Here is a 24,809-nt window from a genome sequence, read left to right as displayed (position 1 = left end):
TTGGTCTGTCTAGCACAACCCCACCGCTGGAACAAGACAATTATACTGCACAGCAAAGAAAGATTTGAGGGAGACCCAACTGGAGCTAAGTGTCGTTCCGCCCACTTGACAGACGCTCAGCCAGGTTCCCTGTAGCACTCCTTTTATTGTGGTTACATGAATATGCATTCATTAACGTATGACGTCTTAATAAGTATACATGTATACAAAGAATACCTTGTGTGTGTGTGTGTGTGTGTGTGTGTGTGTGTGTGTGTGTGTGTGTGTGTGTGTGTGTGTGTGTGTGTGAAGACTCCCCAAAGCTGGTGCCAGGAGTCTAGCAGTTCACATAGACAAAAGGTTCTTACACTCAAACAGATATACATGTGTTATATAGCACAACCCCACCGCTGGAACAAGACAATTCTACTGCACAGTAGAGCTGGGTGATATAGGATTTTTTCATATCACGATATGTTTTTTTCATTTCAGGTGATAATGATATATATATCACGATATAAGCCAAATAACTATATTTGTAAGATTTAAATGTGCGGTTGCTCACAAGTAAAATGTGAAATAATCACCAGCTTGTCTTGATTTTAATATTTATTTCCCATAATAAGTTCAACAGGGTAGATGTACTTAAGGAACATGAGACTTTTTCAGATAAATAAAGGCAAATATTGCAAACTACACAAAAGGCAGCCGCTAAAGCGTTTAAGTTTCAAAATAGAACAAACAAAACAGACTACTAAATTGTCAATTCCACTTAGAAACAAAATATTAATTCTAAAAATAAATCTTAGTTTGTTTTACAGAAGAACAGACAAAATTGACTAACTTTTGTCAATATCAAATAAACTGAGAACTAAAAGGCAATTTTCAATCTCTCCTTGTTGTATAGCTTTCTGAACTTTCTGAATCCTTTATCATCCGCAACTGAAAATAGTTGTGGATGATTACTATACCTTTCTAATGTGGCGTTGTTGTCTCTGGCTCTCTTTCTCTCTCTCTCCGGCTCTGTTCCAGTGCCACTGCGAGTGTAACTACCGCCCCTCCCCCCTCTTCCCAGCGCAAAGCACAAGGCTCGCGTGCGGAGTGAAGCGGAAAAAAAGTGCGAGAGAGGGTGAGAGAAAGAAAGGAAAAAAAAACCCACGGCTCGCAATAAGGAGCCGGCTCGCGACGTTCACGTCAAAGATTCGGCTCTAGAGCCTATATAACATATAACATATATGTTATATATATATAACATATCGTTATCGTTTTATCGCCCAGCTCTACTGCACAGCAAAGCAAGATTTGAGGGAGACCCAACTGGAGCTAAGTGTCGTTCCGCCCACTTGACAGACGCTCAGCCAGGTTCCCTGTAGCACTCCTTTTATTGTGGTTACATGAATATGGATAGGTTCATTAACGTATGACGTCTTAATAAGTATACATGTATACAAAGAATACCGTGTGTGTGTGTGTGTGTGTGTGTGTGTGTGTGTGTGTGTGTGTGTGTGTGTGTGTGTGTGAAGACTCCCCAAAGCTGGTGCCAGGAGTCTCGCAGTTCACATAGACAAAAGGCTCTTACACTCAAACAGATATACGTGTGTTTGCCAGTGTTGGGCAAGTTACTTTGAAAAAGTAATTAATTATAGTTACTTCTTCAAAAAAGTAAATGAGTTACAATAGTCTAAAAGTAATTAACACTTGAAAAGTAACTATTGCGTTACTTTAAAAAAAACATTTAACCCACTGGGGTCCAGGGTATAATTGGCCATTTTTAACTTCTTTTGATTTTTCCTCAAAATTTTATCTTTAAAAATTATTTACTTTGCCTTGTTTGGTATCATCCTTTTCAGCACAACCTCACGTGTCTGAATTTACAGTCATGTTTTCATTTTGACATACTGTATTAACACAATTGATCTAAAATCAGACAAAAAACATAAAATCAGAGTAGAAAAAGTTATATTTTTACTGTAACAACCACAAACATCTTTAATGAATCATATTTCATAACTTTAAATGCAAATATAAATTGTCAATTTTAAAATCCCATGCACAAGTTTTGCAAACAAAGTTTGCAAACAAATAACCATGCATCCATATAAACCATTTATTTGCATCCATTTACCTTTTACCTTGATTTTTTAAATAACCATTTCAAACTATGCACAGAACAATCAGCTGTTCTGCATTCAATAAGATGCCACACAAATTATTTGTGCCACTCCCAAAAAATAATTTCTGTCCATTATAAAGGAGAACATCACAGCCTGATACCTGCAGATCTGACAGCAGCAGGTGTATCACTCCTGTTTCTACCTGGAGACAGCAGTCGCCTCATTGTTCTGACACAAAACACAAAACTATCCACAACACTACACACTAACTACACAAGACAACACATTAACTACACACTCTAAACACGCTAAACGTCACAAATCTCTTCTCAAAACTCTCTCTCTCTCTCCGTCATTCCTAAAACTTCCTGGGGGGTTTTTGGGTCATAAGCAGAGACTGCTTGCTAGCGCTGTCCTTACAGTAAACATGACGAAACTATTATGGAAAAAACGCCGCGTATATATTGTTTATCATGACTCTGGTTTTACGTGGCCTATCAACACAATTTAAAAACTGTCACCTTGTTGCTTTGTCTTTAAGTGGTCATGTGATTGGCTTACCACGACTACTTTATTCTTCCTCAGTCAAACAGCAGCACTCATGCCATTGTTTTGCCCCCTTAGCTCCAGGTGTTGTGCTAAAGAGTGACCGTGATTACTGTCCGCGGGAGCGCGCAGCTGCTTAAAGCTGTAGTGCCCAGATTACTTACAGCTACTTCTGTGCAACTGATATAAGATGCGGTAAGCTGAACACAGCTTCAGCCGTCTGTTTGTTGAAAAATAGTAACGGACCGCGTTTCCTTGTTAGTAACTGTAACGGCGTTGTAACAATAGGAATAGTAATTAGTTAGATTACTCGTTACCAGGGGCGGAGCGGGGGGCTGGCTTACTGGGCTTAAGCCCGGGTTGTTTTTCCAGAAGCCCGGGGTCTTTTGGAGTGTAATTTTTTCATAGTTAGATGCCTGGCTGACAACTGTATAAAACAAAAAACTACACACAATATTCGAAGCACATAGTGCACACTTTGGGAATTTACGACTGTGTGCGTAAATCCCCCCTAATATTGGTATGATCTGAGCTCAGGCACTAAGCGACTCAGCGAGGGGGCGGGGGGAGCCGCTGCGCTGTTGGAGAAACGGAGCGAGGCAGACAGAGGAGAACTGAAGTTTGACCAGGTACCAAAGCAAATCATTCATACTGTACAAATAATGTAAATATGACGGTGTATCACGAAAGATTGATATCAAACTGATCACTTGACCCATATTACGTTACTTGCTCTTCAAGTGAATCAACAAATGGCGAAATGAAAAGCCGAACAACAACAACGCTGTTTTTCTTTAGAGAGTCTTAGCTTATATGTGTGTTTATTTCATATTTTCAGTTGTTACCCTTCACGGCTAAATAAATCTGTTTCAGTAATGTACTGATACACAAGAATGGACATAAGGAGCTTCTTTCAAAGAAAAAACTCTGGTAGATGTTATTTTATATATTATGCTTTGTATGTTGTTCAGTATATTTCTATGCAAAACAAGAGGAATTTCAGCAATATATTCACAATTTAAACCAGATATTTACATACACTTTATGGAAAACACAAGAACATTTTTTTACTGTACAACATCAATTTAGAGTAAACTTGTTTTGTTTTGGATAAATAAATATTGAAATATCTTTTGAATTAGTTAAATGTCAGAATAAAGAGAGACAGAGCTGTCTATTTTTATCACTTTCATCAAATTTAGGAGTACATATACACTAAGTTTATTGTTAATTAATAAGAAAACTCCAGACGATTCCATTCTGAGCTGAAGAAGCTTCTGATTGGTTAGTAGAGTCCATGTGAGTAAATTGGTGGCACACCTGTGGATGCATATAAGGCAAATCACAGAGCCTGTTTCTTTGAAATGGGAAAATCAAGAGATGTCAACCAAAACACCAGGAAAAGAATTGTGGAGCTCCATAAGTGTGGCTCAGTTTGAATACAATTTGGTGCCATTTACAATTAAGAAATACAGATATTTGTTAACTTTAACAGTAAAGAGAGAAACTATGTTTTTTATATTTATCAATCTAAAAAAAATAAACATTTAGTCTGATTTGATGTTACAATTAAAAAAGTGTTTGTGTTTTTATCTAAAGAGTATGTAAATATCTGGTTTCCACTATATATTTGATGATTGTCAGCACAAAAAGGGAGAGAGAGGAACAGAGAGGGAGATGGAGAAGGAGGACAGAACAGAGATGGAACAAGAGCAGGTGAGACACACATGTTAGTCTAATGGTTGTTTACCAAAAGTATCACCGTATCATAGGTACTCATGTATCTCGTACCTAGTGTTTCTTTTTAGGTTTGTTATTTTTCAAGTTATATATTTATTAAGTTCTGCAGGCTTGTTTGCACAACAAGGCTGAATAATTATATAAACTTTTCTGAATTTAAATAGTGGACTTTGGTAGAATTAAAAAATAAGTGTAGTACAGGTCTATGATGATTTTTTAGTGCTACTATCATCTAGTTCTGATTCTGGTTCTGTCTTGGTTAAGTCCTAAGTAGTCCTGATTTTGAACTGTTGTAGTCCTGTTTTAATTCTGGAACAAAAACTAGTTTAAGGTGTCCTGCATATGTGATATAAATTTTTCCCTATATGAAGTCATTCTTTTTTGAACAAAACTCAAAACAGAGCCAATTAATCTTTCAGTCATTTCTAGCCTTCATGCTACACAGAGTTGTTACAGACCTCCTAGGATGAGACATTCTTTCAATATGCAATCAACTATATTCTTCTAAGCATAAATGATTATATGTCTCTAAATACAAATGACATTAATAAAATATAAATCCAACACATCTGATATCAAAATCTTTTTATATTCTTGTTTCTTGTAAATTGATGTTTTCTGAATATTTCTCGCATTTCATCTGAATGATGATTTCTTTGGTTTTCAAATTTTTTGAGTGTGAACAGTAAACTGTGACACTTCTTAATTGACTAAAGCAGTGGTGGTTATGAACTCCAGGCCTCAAGGACCAGTGTCCTGCAGGTTTTTGATATCACCATTGATCAACACACCTTAATCAAATGATTAGTTCCTTACCAGGCCTCGGTATAACTTCAAGACATGCTGAGGAGGTAATTTAGCCATAAAAATTAGCTGGGATGGATCAAGGACACAACTAAAACCTACAGGAGACTGATCCTTGAGGCCTGGAGGTCCCCCCACCCCTGGACTAAAGACAGGACTAGCACCCAATTACTGAGCTGCTAGTTTTAGCTCCTGTTGTTGGTTGGATTCTGAAAATAACTGTTAAGATTTCTACACATTTTTTTTTACATGCTATGTTAAAATTCACAAAAAAAGATTGTTACTACTGTAATAACAGATTTCTTTGTTTCATTTTTAACACATACTTTCTAAGAGTGTACTAGCATCAGCCTAGTGAAAAGACTAATCCAGTACACATTCCTGTAATGCAGTGATCTCTCCAGAATAAAAAAAAACACATGTTTTTGAATGTTTTTTATTAATCCTAAATTAGTGCAGTGTTTCATAAATTCATTTATATGAAGAATATGAAATTATTATCATTGGCCTAACACAGTTATATGTGACTCTGTGCATTTACTGTGCAACCTAACATTGAAACTGTGGTTTCTTAGACATATTAGTCAGTGTATTGTAGCATTATCTCGGCACTTATCTGTTTACAATGACTCTATTAGTAACAGTAATGTCTTCAGTGCACTACTGTTTCTTTAAATGACTGATCAAAATATTTGTTAAATGAGTTTTGTGAGCAGACACCTGCTAGACTTCACATCACTAGAGAGAATCTGTACGTGAAATCTACTGAACAAAACTTGGAGAACCCATTTCTCTTTAATAAACTTCAGTCCAGCTGAATCTTGTTTCACGTGTTCTCCAAACCCTCTGACTTTTCTTTCAACACATTTTCAGTTCCTTTAACTTCTCATGTGTTAAGCTTTTCAAAGCATTGCAGTTGTTTCCTATAAATATGTTTGTCTTTAATTTCCTAGCAGTTACTGCACAGGTGCATTTATCTTGAAAACAGTAATTGTATGTTAATATTTTTTAACAGGGAGTGGTGCTTGATGACAGAATTCATCATTGCTGAGTCACCAACCTGATTGGATTCCTCCATTCAAATGACTGCTGCTGTGGTGACCCAGACCATCCTCTGCACCTCTTCCTGGACCTGCAGATAAACACTTCCTTCAACAACTGTTTCACCCTCACTGCCACAAGGATACAGAAAATCTACACCTCACACCACAATCCCTGTACTCAGTTTAGATGTAAGCTCCTTATTGTGTCATATTATGTATTGATTTATTGAACACTTCACTTTTTTGTATTTTTTTTTTTTGTGTGTGTCATTGGCTGCTGTAACAAAGTAATGTCACAACGTCTGGGATAAATAAAGTATCGGTTGTCTTGTCATGGATTCATTTAATGCATTTATAAGAGGTCTACAGTGTTCTTTTTCATTTAAAAAAGTGGATGTGATTGACAACTTCAAGGCAGTAGTACCTTAAACATGACTTTGACCAGCAACTGATTTGTGACATTTCTGTGTTGTCACAGTTTAATGTCATATCAACAAGTTTACATCAGTTTGTTTATTTTCATTTATTATTAGCATTTCTGGTTTCTTGTTGTCCACTGTTATTCTTTTATTTATTTTCTATTTATTATTTTGGTGACATCTTTAACACTGGTCAGTTCATCACATTTCAGTTCAAGGCAAACTTGAAAGTTGGAGTCTAAAAGTTTAACAGCTTATGCAGGTTTGAGGCCACAGCCCAGGAAGTAAAAGCAGACAGTAGTGTGTTTGGTGTTTATTGATTAACTAGAACACCATGACAACAGGTGAATTCTCTAAAAGAACTTTGCTTTCTTGAAGGACTGTAAGGTACAAGCTGTAAAGATGTGACATTTGATGAGTGTAGAAACTTCCCTAAACTGTAACGTGTTCACAGACATTCAGAGATCCTGTGTTCTTGAACTCTGACTACTTACAGGATGTCAGTTTACAATAATAGAGAAATCTTTAATGGAATCTGGTCAAAGGAAATAAACTTCACTGGTATACATTTAGTTTATAACAAGCATATTTTGAAATTATTTAGTTCATTATTTGAAACAATGAACTTTTGATTTTATGTATTTCAGCTGCATTTTACTCAAAATTATTGCTTCATGTTCATGAGGGTCAAGAATTTTTCTTCCTTCTTTTTGAGTGTGAGAGCAGAGGTCTGGTAGGTTGACAATCTAAACCTTATGATTAATCTAAATTTCTGTCCTTTTGAACTATAGTTCAAACTGCAGATAAAAATTATGAGAACATGTTGACTTGTGCTACATGAACTTCTGAAACACCACAGCTTCATCTTCTTTGTGTCGTTTTTATGTTCTGTTTAGCTTTTCTTTTGTTTTTAATTAAGAGGTTAAGACATTATCTTTTTGTGTCGTTTTAAAGAGCACAAACTGAAAACAGTTTAAATGACACAGACAGCGCCCTCTGGCGGACACAAAAATTCAAACTGAAAATGAAAGTAAATTCCGAGACTACTGAACTGAGCTGAGACGCCATTACAGGGAGTCAGATCTCTGCTGAAAAACACACATTTGGAGGATTTTAATCAGAAAGTTCGAGAGACACTAATTTGGTGAGTTAAAAAATACTTAAAGATCAAATGGCTGAGAAATTCGGACTTTTCGAAAATTTCCTGAGCTGCCATGTGTGTTCAGAGACTTTCAGAGATCCTGTGTCTCTGAGCTGCAACCACAGCTTCTGTTCAAGCTGCCTGCACCAATTCTGGGAACAAGCTAAAAACAGAAATTGTCCCATTTGTAAAAGAAAATCTTCAAAGGATCATCCTTTTGTGAACTTTACACTGAAAGAACTTGCTGACTCTTTTTTTGAAAGAAAGAAATCTGGATCATCTGAGACACAAAAAGGAGAGAAGAAATTAACAGTGGTGTGCAGTAAACATGAGGAAGTGCCTAAACTGTTCTGTGTGGACGAGCAAAGAGTTGTGTGTCCTGTGTGTGAGTTTTCTCTCCACCAGAGTCACAAAGTGGTTCCTGTAGAAGAAGCAGTCAGTGACCTGAAGGAGCAGCTGAAATCTGACTTAAAGTCTCTGCAGGACAAGAGGAACAAATACAAGCAAGTGGAGGAAACATACAATGAAATGATTCAACACTCCAAGAAGCAGCTGTTGTCCACAGAGAGGCAGATCAGAGCAGAGTTCAACAAACTCCAGCAGTTCCTGAAAGAGGAAGAGGAGTCCAGACTGGCAGCTCTGAGGGAGGAAGAGGAGCAGAAGGGGAGGACTATCAGCAGAGAGATGAAGATGATTGAGGAGCAGATCTCCTCTCTGTCAGACAGCATCTCTGCTGTTGAAGAAGAGCTGCAGAAACACAGCGTGCCATTCCTCAGCAGTTATAAAGACACTCAGAGCAGAGCCAGAGCCCAGAGCTCAGTGTCAGATCCACAGCTGGTCTCAGGAGCACTGATAGATGTGGCCAAACACCTGGGCAACCTGTCCTTCAGAGTGTGGGAGAAGATGAAGGAGAAGGTCCACTTCAGTCCTGTCATTCTGGACCCAAACACTGCAAGTGGCTGGCTCTATCTGTCTGATGATCTGACCAGTGTGAGATATGGAGACACAAAGCAGCAGCTTCCTGATAATCCAGAGAGAAACACTAAGTATGAAGATGTTTTTGGCTCTGAGGGCTTCAGCTCAGGGAAACACAGCTGGGAGGTGGAGGTGGGAGACCATCCTCACTGGAATGTGGGTTTAGTTAAAGAGTCAGTTGACAGAAAGGGAGAGTGTTTTGCTTCACCAGAATGTGGAATCTGGTGTTTAGTTTATTACAGTGGAGAATACACTAATTGTGTTGGTCAGACTGTGACAGTGAAGAAGAGTCTCCAGAGGATCAGAGTCCAGCTGGACTATGACAGGAGGGAGGTTTCCTTCTATGACCCTGAAGACATGACTCACATCTGCACTCACAGAGACACTTTCACTGAGAAAATCTTCCCATATTTCAGTATTGGAAAGGCAGGAGACGCCAAAACCTCTGATATCAAAATCTGTCAGACTGAGATTTGATTATAAAGTGATTCTTTATTTTAACTGTTTTTCCCTTGGTTTTTTTTTTCAGTCCAGTAGCTTAATTTTAGGGAAATTATTAATCAAATTGTCTAACTTCATTTTGAGGTTTTCTTTTTTATTTTATTGATTCAATGAAACCAAAGGAACTTTTTCATGTGAAAATCTTGTGACTCACTCGAGTTTCTGTAAGAAATTTTTGCTTTTAATATTCTTGTTTCTTTTAAATTAATATTTTCACAATATTTCTCATGTTGTTTATGTAAATTTTTTATTAATTTTAAAATCTAAATGATGACGATTTCTTTGCTTTTCAAAGTTGTTGAGTGTGAACAGTAAACTGTGACACTTCTTTAAAGAAGGATTAATGATTAAACTTGTGTCACATCTGCAAGAGTCAACTTTACAATTACAAGATCTAAATTATCCTGATTATCAGCATCTTGTTTTCAGTTAAATAACATTTTATAGTAACATGTCTACTTTACAGTTTTCCAAATTCAAAGAAATGACTTCTAAGTTCTGAAACTGTCTCATCAGCAGGTTAAAAATGTTTAAACAGATAAAATTACAATATGTTTACTTCAGCAGCATCTTCATTTCAGTCATTTCAGTTGATTATTGAAAATCACAAAATGTCTCTGTGAAGTGAAATAAATCAAATTAGGTGATTCTGTTGTTGTTGTGTTTGACTGTAAATCAGCTTTCAGACACATTCAGTCATTGGATCAGATTTATTTAACATGAAAATTCACTTTGATTGTTGTGTAAACATTTACTGACTCCTTAGAATAAATGATCATTTACTTCTGTTGGTTTGTAAATACAAACATTCACATGTAACCTCAGCTCTCTTAAACTGCATATCAGAGAAGATTGTGCAGTTTGCTTTGATGGAGTCACTGATTCTCACTTTGGTCTGATCCTCACAGAAATCAAATGCAAATGTTGATAAAGTTTACATTCTTACACCTGTATGTTTATAAACTCTAACATATGTTGTTCAAGAGTAAAAATAAAATTCAGACATTTCCTACAGAAATATTTACACACCGACAGAGCTGAAAATAGTTTGTATGAACAAAACTGCAGAGATGTGAGCTGAAGGTCAGCTTTTATAATATTTCTTTAAAAACATTTAACGCCTAAACAGGACTGCAAAACAAATTTTCCTGACATGCTGCCATGAATGTTGTTGTGAGACTTTCGGAGATCCTGTGTCTCTGAGATGCCATCATAGCTTCTGTTTAAGCTGCCTGCGAAGATTCAGGGAACAAGCTAAAAACAAAAACTGCCCCACTAGCAGCAGGCAGCCATCTCTGATAGTTTGATCTTCTGATGTTTTATAATAAGGCTTTAATTTTAATTTTTACACTTCACTCTGAGTTTCAGTGAATCAAAAGTTATTATAACTCTTATTTCTATTTTATTTTTAGCTGACATGTTAGAATATTGATCACAAAATTGTTTTGCAAGTTGCCTCTGTAACGTGAAACAAAAATCAATTTAGGTGTTTTTTTGTTGTTCTGGTCCACATTACACAGAGACAAGCATAAAACACGAGTAGTTTACGGAACAACTTTAGTATTTGACAGGAGAAGTTCACCTTTCCTGCCTACTGCACACAGTACATGACAAAGAAAACTTATTAGAGCAACTTAGAGGTTTCTGTTTGCCTCCTCCGGTGTCACAGAGATCCACTTGCAGACACATTTGAAAGGAATAGAAAAATAGGATAAATAAATAAAAACAGGGTAAATGACACAGAGGCTTCAATAAGAATCCAAAACAGTATGTGCAGATTAAGTGCCATAACTGGCTATTTATTAAAAACATTACTAAAACTGTGTGAAAAAATGGGAAAAACATGAGAAGACATATCTGACAACTGCGGGAAGCCAACCAACCCCACTAAACAAGCATGTAAACAAATTCTATCACCAGAAAAAGTGAGTGAATTCCCAGCATGCCAATAGAATCAAAACATTTCAGAGAATAAAACTATGAATCACTAAGTAAAACAATATATCAGTACAGAAACAATAAAACATTACGATATCTAAAACAACTAATAATAAGTCCAACATTTTGTTGGTCACATCAAACTACATGAGGAACCCAGCACAGTCAGAGGAAATGGTTACAGGTAGTTTACACCTATTTATCCACTTGTGCTCTACTTGGTTATTCTTCTGTCTGGAGTGGCTATGCTACAGTCTGGCCCATGACGTCCCAGGCACTATGAAACACTGGGAGGGAGTATGACTTGATTTATGCAGGGGACAGTGGATCTGAAGTGGTGATTTTCTGTTTTCGTTTAATAACATTGTCTACCCTGCTAGGCCTTTCCCCAGCATGTTGTGAGGTGATTCCAAAATTCCAAAAATAAAAGAGAAATTTAAAAAAAATGTGAAACTGAGATTTCTCTTTAATTTTCGGAAAAAAAAATGTTAATAGTGCTTAATAATTATCTCATCCTGCCAATGGACAGCACAACTTTCATGCATGCTACTTATAATTTCACCAAACACTGACTCCTGATGTACTGCAATAAAACTTGATCATGTGGACGAAACTGTGAACAGCTTTGTTCCTGCAAAAACCACAAGATGGAGACAAAGTTGATATTTTCTCAACAGAATCAGAATTGCGTTTATTGGCCAAGCATATGCTCAAACACATACAAGGAATTTGTTTCCTGTAGATGTTCATAGGGGGTCATATGATCTATTATTATAGGATATACTGTACAATATAAAGTGCCTTGAGGCGGCTGTTGTTGAGATGTAGCGCTATATGAATAAAATTGAATTGAATTGAAATTGAATTGAAAACGGTCATCTGTCTCCTTGTGTTGGCACTGCGGCAGACTAGCATGTCTGGATATGACAGCTGGGATAGGCATTTTTTATCAATGTGTCTGTTTCTGAATTTTGTATCATCTTGATTAAAACAGATCTGCTCTTCTTTCTTTTTTTTAGCATTTTACACTTTCTCTTTTGGTTCAGTCTTGATTTGGATTTGATAAAAAACATAAAAATATTTGTTTATTGTCTATGCATGTTGATGTTGTTGTTAAAGTCATGCTGGGAAAGTGTTTCCTTTGGCAGTTGCTGAAAAACAAAAATGTTGTAAAACTGGTTTAGTATCTGTCAGTTGAAATCCTCCTCAGCAGACTAAAACTCAGATTTCGCCTTCTTTCTGTGATTTTTATACTTTATTTAAGTAAAAGCAAATCCTGAGAGCTCAACATATAATTTTCTTCTTTCATTTTCTTTCTGTATGTAAACAAAACTGCCAAGATCTTCTAAGATTGCATTACGACAACACCATCGCCTGCTTGACTTGTTATTAACAGTCATGAATGAAAACATTTCCGTCAAACAGACTTTAAATTCCACTGCAAGGTGTGAGATCTCCTGCTGAAAAATACGACTACGAAGAACAGACAATTCAAGAAGGAAGATCAAATGGATGAAAAAGTTCTTGAAAATTACCTGAGCTGCCATGTGTGTTCAGAGACTTTCAGAGATCCTGTGTCTCTGAGCTGCAACCACAGCTTCTGTTCAAGTTGCTTGCAACAATTCTGGGAACAAACTACAAACAAAAACTGTCCCATTTGTAAAAGAAAATATTCAAAATATGTTCTGTTTGTCAACTTTGCACTGAAACAACTTGCCGACTCCTTTACAGGGAGACAGAAATCTGAATCATACCTGACAGAAAAAGAGGTGGCGGTGGTTTGCAACATACATCAAGAAGGACCTAAACTGTTCTGTGTGGACGAGCAGAGAGCTGTGTGTCCTGTGTGTGACTTTTCTCTCCACCAGAGTCACAAAGTGGTTCCTGTAGAAGAAGCAGTCAGTGACCTGCAGGAGCAGCTGAAATCTGACTTAAAGTCTCTGCAGGACAAGAGGAACAAATACAAACAAGAGGAGGAGCAGAAGGGGAGGAAGAGGAGCAGAAGGAGAGGACTATCAGCAGAGAGATGAAGATGATTGAGGAGCAGATCTCCTCTCTGTCAGACAGCATCTCTACTGTTGAAGCTTTTGCAATCATGCCACTTCTCATGCAAAAGCAGTGTTTTGAGAACCTTTACTTTCTTGTGTGCATCCAATTCCATGACAGTTTTCTGCAAATCCTCAAATATGTACTTGAGTTCCTGAGGGTAGCTCAGCTTTAGTGCACAGACAAGACCAAGCACCAGTACCACTGCAAAAACTGAATTACCCAACTCACCTATCACTTCTACTTACACTAGAATAATCAACACATCTTGAGGATTGTTGCTGGCTATGTACCTTCTGGTCAAATGACACTGATTCAAAAGAGCATCTCTGCTATGGCACAGGTGGTGCTTTTATCAACATCCTGGAAAAAAAAAAGTAAGAATGATTTTTCACTCATGCTCATCACATAGCATTTTAAAAAGGCAATTTAATAAAGCATATTATGAAAGTAAAGGTGTTGCATCCAGAGAATGAAATAGTGTTGCATAAATTATCTGAGTGAGCGAAAATAGTTGTAAAAGCCCTATTTTTACTCATTTTAAGCTACTGGAATGTACAAGAAAACCCCATTAACTGAAACTTTGGGCATCTCCTTAGTGAAGATACGGGTAAATTAACGTACCAGGTATTTGTCCACTATTTTCTCTAGCTTTTCATTCAGGTACACGCAAAGGCCTTTGAAGATGCATTCGCTCCTGATTTCAGTAGCATCAGTCTTAATATGCAAATCAGGGGAAAAAAAAGTCAGAAAATCTGAGAGAAAAAAATCTCGGAGACCTGTGTCTCCAAGTGGGAGACAAGAGATTACGTTAACATGTGTATCTCTGTATTAAAAAACATGCCATATTGGCCCAGTTTATTTTTCTTATCATTGTTGTGAGAAGACCATAAATAGCATTTGCATTTTCTGTTGTGCAGTTCATTTGCTGTTATGGAGTTCTTGTTATGGATAAAAAGTGTCTTTTTTTTTTTTTGTTTCAAAATAGCTGATAACTATTTGCCGATAGCTGCCAACATCTGCGAACAGATATAATTCCATAAAGTTGTTCTATATAGTGTGTAACTGTTCATATAGAGCGTTATTAAATTTATTGTTAATGCAATCATATGGCACACTGACTTCTGAGGAAATTTTAGATGGCACTCATCATCAGAAAGGTTGCCTACCCCTGGATCATGCCATACTTTACAGGTAACAACCCCAATTTAAAAAAAAAACTTGTGGCATTGTCTGAAATGTGCATTTAAAAAAAGAATGCAGTGACTTGCAAATATCATAAACAAATATTTTACAAATGAACATAAAACACACCAAATGTTTAAAGTGAGAAAATGTACAATTCTAAGAAAAATAATAGCTCGTTTTGAATTTGATGAGCTATCCTGTCTGTGGTCCAGACCTTTCACCAATTGATAACATTTGGCTCATTATAAAATGTAAAATACAACAATGACCAACCAGGACCTAGAATCGAGCAGCTAGAATCCTGATCTCATAGCACGGCATACACACACTGGAAATACTTTTGCACCATAATAATATTCTTAAATAATCAAGCTTGTAGTTACACTGCACTGAACTGTGAATCTTACAAATAAAAGTCATTTAAATGTGAAATAGTTTTATGTCTTTTATTATGGCACAATGTTCATTACAACATGTCCTGTTCTGGAGCAGCAGCACCAAACGGGAGCTTGTGCTGTCTTTGCTCTCGGCTGATACCAGTCACAGCAAATTCTGTATCTATATATTCCATATAGGTGTGTTGCATTGTGTATCAAAGTGAAAGAAAAAGAAAATAAATCCTGTTAAGCAATGCGATGTCATTCTCACAGGCCTATCAATGGAGTTTTATACTTTGCAAGGGTTTGGATTCTATGCCAGGGAGACTGTGCTCAAACATTTCCAGTTGGTCATACAGTGGCTTGCAAAAGTATTCGGCCCCCTTGAACTTTTCCACATTTTGTCACATTACAGCCACAAACATGAATCAATTTTATTGGAATTCCACGTGAAAGACCAATACAAAGTGGTGTACACGTGAGAAGTGGAACGAAAATCATACATGATTCCAAACATTTTTTACAAATAAATAACTGAAAAGTGGGGTGTGCGTAATTATTCAGCCCCCTGAGTCAATACTTTGTAGAACCACCTTTTGCTGCAATTACAGCTGCCAGTCTTTTAGGGTATGTCTCTACCAGCTTTGCACATCTAGAGACTGAAATCCTTGCCCATTCTTCTTGGCAAAACAGCTCCAGCTCAGTCAGATTAGATGGACAGCGTTTGTGAACAGCAGTTTTCAGATCTTGCCACAGATTCTCGATTGGATTTAGATCTGGACTTTGACTGGGCCATTCTAACACATGGATATGTTTTGTTTTAAACCATTCCATTGTTGCCCTGGCTTTATGTTTAGGGTTGTTGTCCTGCTGGAAGGTGAACCTCTGCCCCAGTCTCAAGTCTTTTGCACACTCCAAGAGGTTTTCTTCCAAGATTGCCCTGTATTTGGCTCCATCCATCTTCCCATCAACTCTGACCAGCTTCCCTGTCCCTGCTGAAGAGAAGCACCCCCAGAGCATGATGCTGCCACCACCATATTTGACAGTGGGGATGGTGTGTTCAGAGTGATGTGCAGTGTTAGTTTTCCACCACACATAGCGTTTTGCATTTTGGCCAGAAAGTTCCATTTTGGTCTCATCTGACCAGAGCACCTTCTTCCACATGTTTGCTGTGTCCCCCACATGGCTTGTGGCAAACTGCAAAAGGGACTTCTTATGGTTTTCTGTTAACAATGGCTTTCTTCTTGCCACTCTTCCATAAAGGCCAACTTTGTGCAGTGCACGACTAATAGTTGTCCTATGGACAGATTCCCCCACCTGAGCTGTAGATCTCTGCAGCTCGTCCAGAGTCACCATGGGCCTCTTGGCTGCATTTCTGATCAGCGCTCTCCTTGTTCGGCCTGTGAGTTTAGGTGGACGGCCTTGTCTTGGTAGGTTTACAGTTGTGCCATACTCCTTCCATTTCTGAATGATCGCTTGAACAGTGCTCCGTGGGATGTTCAAGGCTTGGGAAATCTTTTTGTAGCCTAAGCCTGCTTTAAATTTCTCAATAACTTTATCCCTGACCTGTCTGGTGTCTAAATCCAATCGAGAATCTGTGGCAAGATCTGAAAACTGCTGTTCACAAATGTTGTCCATCTAATCTGACTGAGCTGGAGTTGTTTTGCAAAGAAGAATGGGCAAGAATTTCAGTCTCTAGATGTGCAAAGCTGGTAGAGACATACCCTAAAAGACTGGCAGCTGTAATTGCAGCAAAAGGTGGTTCTACAAAGTATTGACTCAGGGGGCTGAATAATTACGCACACCCCACTTTTCAGTTATTTATTTGTAAAAAATGTTTGGAATCATGTATGATTTTCGTTCCACTTCTCACGTGTACACCACTTTGTATTGGTCTTTCACGTGGAATTCCAATAAAATTGATTCATGTTTGTGGCTGTAATGTGACAAAATGTGGAAAAGTTCAAGGGGGCCGAATACTTTTGCAAGCCACTGTATATTCAGCTTCGCTATCTTACACCACAGCAGCTGACCATGGTGAGTTTCCCATGTCCACAATTTCATCTTCCACCCCAAAAGCAACCTATATATCTATATGTGCCATTATCAACTCAGACTTGTATGAATAGTCCCTCAATCCCCTCTTCCCGACAATCCAGAGAGAAATAATTATAGTGCTAGTGTTTTTGGCTCTGTAGGTTTCAGTTCAGGGAAACACAGCTGGGAGGTTGAGGTGGGAGACCATCCTTGCTGGAATCTGGGTTTGGTTAAAGAGACAATTGAGAGAAAGGGAGAGCATTTTGCTTCACCAAAATATGGAAATTGATGTTTAAAACACCGCAGTGGAAAATACACTGATGTTGGTGGTCAGACTGTGATGGTGAAGAAGAGTCTCCAGAGGATCAGAGTCCAGCTGGACTATGACAGGGGGGAGGTGTCCTTCTATGACCCTGAAGACATGACTCACATCTACACTCACAGAGACACTTTCACTGAGAAACTCTTCCCATACTTTAGTATTGTAAATGCAGAAGACACCAAAACATCGTATATCAAAATCTTTCAGACTAAGATTTCACAGTAAAGTCATTCTTTAATTCTCTGTGCTGTTTTCTACAGTCTGAAAGAATAAGATTGTACACACATGATTTGATGGGACAATAGCAGAGTGGTTTTTTGTAAAGGGTCAAAGTCTCATTCTGTGTTTTTGTTTTGTTTCTAACATCAGTAGGGTGAAACTGTTTAAATAGGCAAAATTACAAAATGTTACCTCAGCAGCATCTACATTTCAGTCAGATATCAGTATAACTACATTTGATTGATTCAATTAAAAACTTTCTTTCCAGTTGTGCTATTCTTAACTTTAATCAGCAGCAGTCTCTCATAGTTTAAAATATTTCTGGATCTTCTGATGTTTTATAATCGGGTATAAAGTTCAGTTAAATCAAAGAAACCAGTTGAAGAATAAAATTAGAATGAGAGTCAAGTCTTTAAATCAAAGTTCAGTTAAATCAAAGAAACCAGTTGAAGAATAAAATTAGAATGGATCAAAATGGTAGAATCCATTTTGATCCATTCTAATTTTATTCTTCAACTGGTTTCTTTGATTATTAAGCATCCTAAAATGTCTCTGTGGAGTGAAATAAATCAAACTGGGTGATTCTGTCTTTGTAGTGTTTGACTGAAAATCAGCCTTTCAGATACATTCAGTCATTAGTTGTATTTAGTTCAGATTTATTGAACATTAAAATTCACTTTCATTGTTCTTTTTACATTTAATTGACTCCTTGTGGTAGGCCTACTGTGAAATCAGCCGACTTCAAACGGACTCCCCTTGCAGGCTCTTTTATTGACCACCGTGGGTTACACAAACACAGTCAAACTGGTTTAAACTGGTTACACAATGTAAAACCCATATAGTGTGCCATAAAAGCTAAGGCACTGTGTGTATGCATATGCGAGCACGTGTGGGTGTGTGGGTGTGTGTGTATGGGCTCAAAATGTGGTCATAAATATTTTGTACTTGTAAATCAGTTTTGTACTTGTAAATCAGGATTTGTATGTGTAAAAAGAATTTGTGTGTGTGTAAAAAAGATTTGTATGTGTAAAAAGAATTTGTGTGTGCGTAAAAAAGATTTGTATGTGTAAAAATAATTTGTGTGTGCGTAAAAAAGATTTGTATGTGTAAAAAAGATTTGTGTGTGGACTTAGCCAAAAAAAACCCGCAAGTTACAAGTACGCATTTTGACCCTATTTTTCTTCCTTTCATCTGATTGGTCAATGTCATGTCAATCACAAATGTAACAATCCAATCAGAGAACAGATGGGTTTGCCTGTCGGAGGGGCGCTTTTTTTTAACTGCAGGTCTTTGAAGGGAATAAATGCCCTTTTACATGCCAACCCAGCGTTTCCCTTCATCACCACGAAGGAAAACAGTCTGTGGTCTGAGTTTGGTGATTTTTGTGTCACAGGTCTACGTGTTTAATACAGGGACTTCCACAGCCTTTTCAACAGTGCTGCGGACCGCGGGGGGGGAGTGTTTTGGAAATGACAGTCTTCATTACAAAGCTTTCTTCGTTATGAATTAGCATACAGGTTTTTATTGAACATTTGAAGAACTAGCAAAAAACCCAGAAACTCTTGTAGAGGACATAAAGTCATACATAGAAACGACAAGGAGCAGGTGCATCTAGTACAGGTAGAGCTGCTGCAAAAACCCACAGAGCTCAGCAGCCAGCGCAACAAATTCTGGATCCTTTGCTTTTAGTTAGCATTAGCAGCACATCCTGCGTCCGATGTGAAAGGACTTTTATGCTGCGCACTGTGACTCACAGCAATGGTCCCGGGTCAGCCCTGACTTTGTGTTAAACTAATCCTAAAGTAATAATGGTATTTCTAACCACTGACATACCACAATTTATCCTTTCAACAGCTGCTGAAAGTTAGCGGACCTAGCTGCTATCGGATATTTATATAGAGATCCTCCAGCTTCAAACTGTATTACCCTTCAAGGACCTGCAGTTCAAAAAAGTGCCCCTCCGACAGGCAAACCCATCTGTTCTCTGATTGGATTGTTACATTTGTGATTGACATGACATTGACCAATCAGATGAAAGGAAGAAAAATAGGGTCAAAATGCGTACTTGTAACTTGCAGGGGTTTTTTGGTCCACACACAAATCTTTTTTACGCACACACAAATCTTTTTTACACATACAAATCTTTTTTACGCACACACAAATCTTTTTTACACATACAAATCTTTTTTACGCACACACAAATTCTTTTTTACACATACAAATCTTTTTTACGCACACAAATCTTTTTTACGCACACACAAATTCTTTTTACACATACAAATCTTTTTTACACACACACACAAATTCTTTTTACACATACAAATCCTGATTTACAAGTACAAAACTGATTTACAAGTACAAAATATTTATGACCACATTTTGAGCCCATATGTGTGTGTCTGTATATGTGACTTCCTGCCACACAATATATGCTTACAACTGTTTAACCACATTTCCTAGTTATCCAAAGGTCATCTCCCCACATCCGTATATCTTAACTTTAATGGTTCACCATATTCACCATATACAAGCATAAGCGAGCCCCCTGTCTCCGCAGTCTGATGTGTGATGTGTGGAGGGTCCGGGCTGCGAGGATTATGACAGTGGTGACTTTTCCCAGGAGAAGCTGGGACCCTGTTTATTAGAAGGTTTTAAAATTTCTGTACTTTTAGGTGACAGAAGGAGACATGTGACCTGGTCAAAACACAGAGAGCTGCACTCTAAAAGATCTTTAAATATAGTAAACATACCTTGTGTGCCACAGACTGCTCCCAAACACGAGGGGGCAAATAATACCTCTAAAACACTTAAGTTGGCTTTATTAAACGTTAGATCTTTAGCTGGGAAAACATTTTTAATTAATGATTTAATCACTGAGCACAGCCTTGATTTTATGTTTTTAACTGAAACTTGGTTGGACCAAAGTAACAGTGGAGCTGTTCTCATCGAGTCGACCCCTCCTAACTACAGTTTTATCAGTGAGGCCAGGGTGAGCAGGGGAGGAGGAGGGGTTGCTGTCTTATTTAATGAATCATTTCAATGTAAGCAGCTATCTCCTGGAAGTTTTCAGTCTTTTGAATATGTGGCTTTACAGCTGAAGGCCCCATCCAAAGTTGTGTTTCTTAATGTTTACAGGCCTCCCAAATACTGCACAGACTTTTTTAATGACCTCAGTGAACTGCTGTCTGTGATCTGTGTTGATTTCGACTGTGTAATTATTGTTGGGGATTTTAACATCCATGTGGACAACCCTCAGGACAAAGGGACTAAAGACCTGAGTAACACTCTGGGCAACTTTGGGCTGACTCAGCATGTAACAGAGGCCACACATAATAGAGGACACACTCTTGACCTACTGATCTCCAAGGGCCTGAGCATTTCAAAGGTTACTGTGTCTGATGTGGGCCTGTCTGATCATTACTGTGTTTTCTTTGAAAGTAAAATCTCAGCCCACACAAATATATCAACAGCAGTGATCACAAAACGGTGTATAACTGAACACAGTAGTGAGATCTTTAACCAGGTCTTCCCATTAACACCTGACCTGTCCAGAGGTTCAGTCAATGAGCTCGTCAATAGCTTCAATGCTAAAATGTCAAATGTAATGGACACTATTGCTCCCATTAAGGTGAAGGTTATCTCTGGAAGGAAAAAGTCTCCATGGAGAAACTCCACACTGGTGAAAAATGAAAAAAGAGAGTGTAGGAAAGCTGAGCGCAGATGGAGAAAAACAAACCTCCAGGTTCATTATGACATCTATAAAGAGAAACTTCACAATTATAATTTACAACTGAGGAGTGCAAGGAGGTCCTACTTCTCTGACATCATCACCAAAAACAGTCATAATGCTTGGGTCCTATTTTCTACAGTTGACAGGCTAACAAACCCTCCTGTGTCAGTGGCAGCTGAACTTTATTCGACCATGGCCTGCAATGACTTTGCCAAATTCTTCACAGAAAAAATCCAAAAGATTAGACAAGCAATTGGTACATCAACAGCAGATCCAGGATATGTACTGTATCCACCAAAAAACTGTTTAAACACCATCAAACAGTTTCACCCTATTAACAGCAAAGACCTGGAGGACATCTTAGGTCAACTGAACTCCTCCTCTTGCTGTTTAGATGTCCTGCCAACAAGTTTTTTCAAAAAGGTCTCAAAGACTTTAGAGTCAGACCTGTTACAGATCGTAAACTTTTCTTTAATATCAGGTGTGTTTCCAGAACCACTAAAAACTGCTGTAATAAAACCTATACTTAAAAAGGACAATCTTGACAAGACACAAATGAATAACTACAGGCCAATCTCAAACCTCCCATTTTTAAGTAACATCATTGAAAAAGCAGTTTCTCAACAGCTCAATTACTTCTTAACACAGAATAACTGCTATGATGCCTTCCAGTCAGGTTTTAGACAGAACCACAGCACTGAAACCGCTCTGACCAAAGCGTTTAATGACATATGTCTGAATACAGACAGTGGAAAAATGTCAGTCTTAGTTTTACTGGATCTCAGTGCAGCATTTGATACGGTTGACCACAACATATTACTCAAACGACTGGAGAACTGGGCAGGTCTTTCAGGAACTGTACTAAACTGGTTCAAAACATACTTAGAAAACAGGAAATACTTTGTATCAATAGGTAACTTCACATCTGAGCAGACAAGTATCACATGTGGAGTTCCCCAAGGTTCCATCTTGGGACCCCTTCTGTTTAACATTTACATGCTCCCACTGGCACAGATTATAAAGAACAACAAAATAAACTATCATAGCTACGCAGATGACACACAAATATATATCACAATGTCACCAGGAGACCGAGGCCCTGTACAGGCTCTTGGTAAATGCATTGAGGAAATTAATGACTGGTTGTGCCACAATTTTCTCCAGCTAAACAAAAACAAAACTGAAGTAATAGTCTTTGGTGCCAAAGAAAAACGATTACAGGCCACCAGAGAACTTCAATCTATACACCTAAAAACCACAAACCAGGCGCGAAATTTGGGTGTAGTGATGGATGCAGACCTAAACTTAGAAAAACACATTAAGACAATAACAAAATCAGCTTTCTATCACCTCAAGAATATTTCAAGGATAAAAGATCTGATGTCTCAACAGGACCTGGAAAAACTAGTCCATGCATTCATCTTTAGCAGGCTTGATTACTGTAACAGCATCTTTACAGGTCTACCTAAAAAATCAGACAACTACAGCTCATTCAGAACTCTGCTGCTAGAGTCCTCACTAAGACCAAAAAAGTGGACCACATCAGTCCAGCTCTGAGGTCTTTACACTGGCTGCCTGTCCGTAAAGATACATCAGTGACCTCCTGATCCAGTATGAACCTTCCAGATCCCTCAGGTCATCTGGATCCGGTTTTTTATCAGTTCCCAGAGTCAGAACCAGACACGGAGAAGCTGCATTCAGCTTTTATGCTCCATATATCTGGAACAAACTCCCAGAAAGCCTCAGATCAGCTGAAACACTCAGTTTATTTAAATCCAGGTTGAAGACTCACCTATTCTCAGCTGCTTTTGAATAAAGCACCAAATCCACACTTTTAAGCTTAAATTTCAAAACTTACATTTTAACTACTGACTTTATCTACTGTTCTGATTTTATCTACTGCTTTGATTTTTGATTTTAAATACTGTTTTGTTTGTTTGTTTGTTTGTTTGTTTGCTTGTCTTAATCGATTTTAAATCATGCTTTTTATTTGTTTTTGCTTTTAATGTCTCTGTAAAGCACTTTGAATCACCTTGTTGTTGAATTGTGCTATATAAATAAACTTGCCTTGCCTTGCCTAAATGGCCAGGAGTGAACATCCTTCACCAGATAAGGAAACCAAGCTGAAAAACAAAGCTCCTTAACACTGGTAGTTTATGTAACAACATTATTATTTGACTGTTTTTTAGCTTGTGATCTTCATCAAGAAGGATTTGAATAATCTATGTTTGTATAATCTCCCCATAAATTGAAATGACGTTCCAAGTCCCACAGAAATTTAATTCTGTTAAAGTGCATTTTTTCATACAGTGCCAACTCACACATGCTCAGCTTAAGACACTTTATATTGGGAGGTAAAGCTCCCACAATGATAAAACTGGACAGGGAGTATGGAGTTGATTTATGCAGGAGATATTGGATCTGTGATAATGCCGAGAGCACGAACTCAGGAGGTTCAATGTTCCAGCAGTGAGTTGCTCTCAATGGACTGGAGAGACACGGCTTAATCTGAGACACATGGAAGACATTGTGTATCTTCATGTTGCGCGGCAACTTAAGGCGAACAGAAACTGGGTTTATCAAAGCAGCAATTTCAAACAGCCCGATGAAGGTTGAGGTGAGTTTCTTTGATTCGGTATGAACAGGAACGAAGCGTGTGGACAACCAAACCTTTTGATCGATGGTGTACTCAGGAGTGGGAGTGCGGCGCCAGTCGGCAAGACGTTTGCTGCGTTCCTTTGTGCGCAGCAAGGCTGCCCGGGTGGCCCTCCAAACCCGGCGACACCTGCAGAGGTGAAACTGGACCGAAGGGACAAAGTGCTCACCTTCCAGAGCAGGGAACAGAGGAGGCTGATACCCCAGGGAGACCTCAAACAGAGATTGCCCTGTAGCTGAAGACGTCAGGCTATTGTGGGCATATTCCACCAAGGGCAATTGGTCGCTCCAGATGGTTTGGTTGGAAGCAACTATGCAGCGCAGAGCGGTCTCCAGCTCCTGGTTGGTGCACTCAGTTTGTCCGTTACTCTGTGGGTGGTAACCAGAGGAGAGACTGACCTTGGCTCCTAGCACCGAGCAGAACTCCTTCCACACACGAGAGGTGAATTGCGGCCCACGATCCGAAACCACGTCCTCTGGGATGCCATGGAGGCGGAACACATGATTCGTGAGGAGCCGAGCCGTCTCCAGGGCCGTTGGGAGCTTGGGGAGTGCAACAAAATGGGCAGCTTTCGAAAAGCGGTCAACAATAGTCATTATAGTGGCGTTACCTGCTGACTGTGGGAGGCCGGTAACAAAATCCGCAGCTATATGGGACCACGGCCGAGACGGTGTAGGTAAAGGTTGCAGCAAGCGGGCCGGAGGTTGATGTCCCAGTTTGCTGCGGGCACAGGTTGAACAGGCAGAGACGTACTCCCGAACGTCCTGTGATAACGTGGGCCACCAGAAATAGCGCTGAAGGAAGGCGATCATTCTGTGTACTCCTGGATGACATGTGAAGCGGGCAGTGTGAGCCCAATGCAGTACCTGAGACTGAGTGGCTGATGGAACAAAGAGCCGCCCCGCTGGTCCTCCTCCAGGGTCTGGTTCAGCCCGCTGAGCCTCTCGAATGGCCGACTCAATTTCCCATGTTATTGCACCAATGGCAATAGTTGCTGGCAGAATAGGCTCAGGGTCCCGCCTCTCCTCAGGCAC

General features: G+C 38.6%; 1 protein-coding gene across 1 annotated transcript; it reads left to right on the top strand.

Annotated features, from left to right (window-relative positions):
- The first annotated feature begins 7,708 nt into the window (after positions 1–7,708).
- On the top strand, positions 7,709–9,301 carry LOC134639159 (E3 ubiquitin-protein ligase TRIM35-like). Its single transcript, XM_063490248.1, has one exon. It carries the CDS (start codon positions 7,817–7,819, stop codon positions 9,236–9,238), a length of 1,422 nt encoding a protein of 473 aa, XP_063346318.1. The 5' UTR covers positions 7,709–7,816; the 3' UTR covers positions 9,239–9,301.
- Positions 9,302–24,809: the final 15,508 nt, after the last annotated feature.

The sequence above is a fragment of the Pelmatolapia mariae genome, linkage group LG12, assembly GCF_036321145.2.
Source record: "Pelmatolapia mariae isolate MD_Pm_ZW linkage group LG12, Pm_UMD_F_2, whole genome shotgun sequence".
In the NCBI taxonomy this organism is placed as follows: domain Eukaryota; kingdom Metazoa; phylum Chordata; class Actinopteri; order Cichliformes; family Cichlidae; genus Pelmatolapia; species Pelmatolapia mariae.
The sequence above is the reverse complement of the archived record's forward strand: the minus strand, read 5'-3'. Positions and strand labels throughout refer to the sequence as shown.

Coding starts and splice junctions, on each gene's coding strand:
- LOC134639159 (XM_063490248.1), top strand. CDS start 7,817: ATGGCTGAGAAATTCGGACTTTTCGAAAATTTCCTGAGCTGCCATGTG.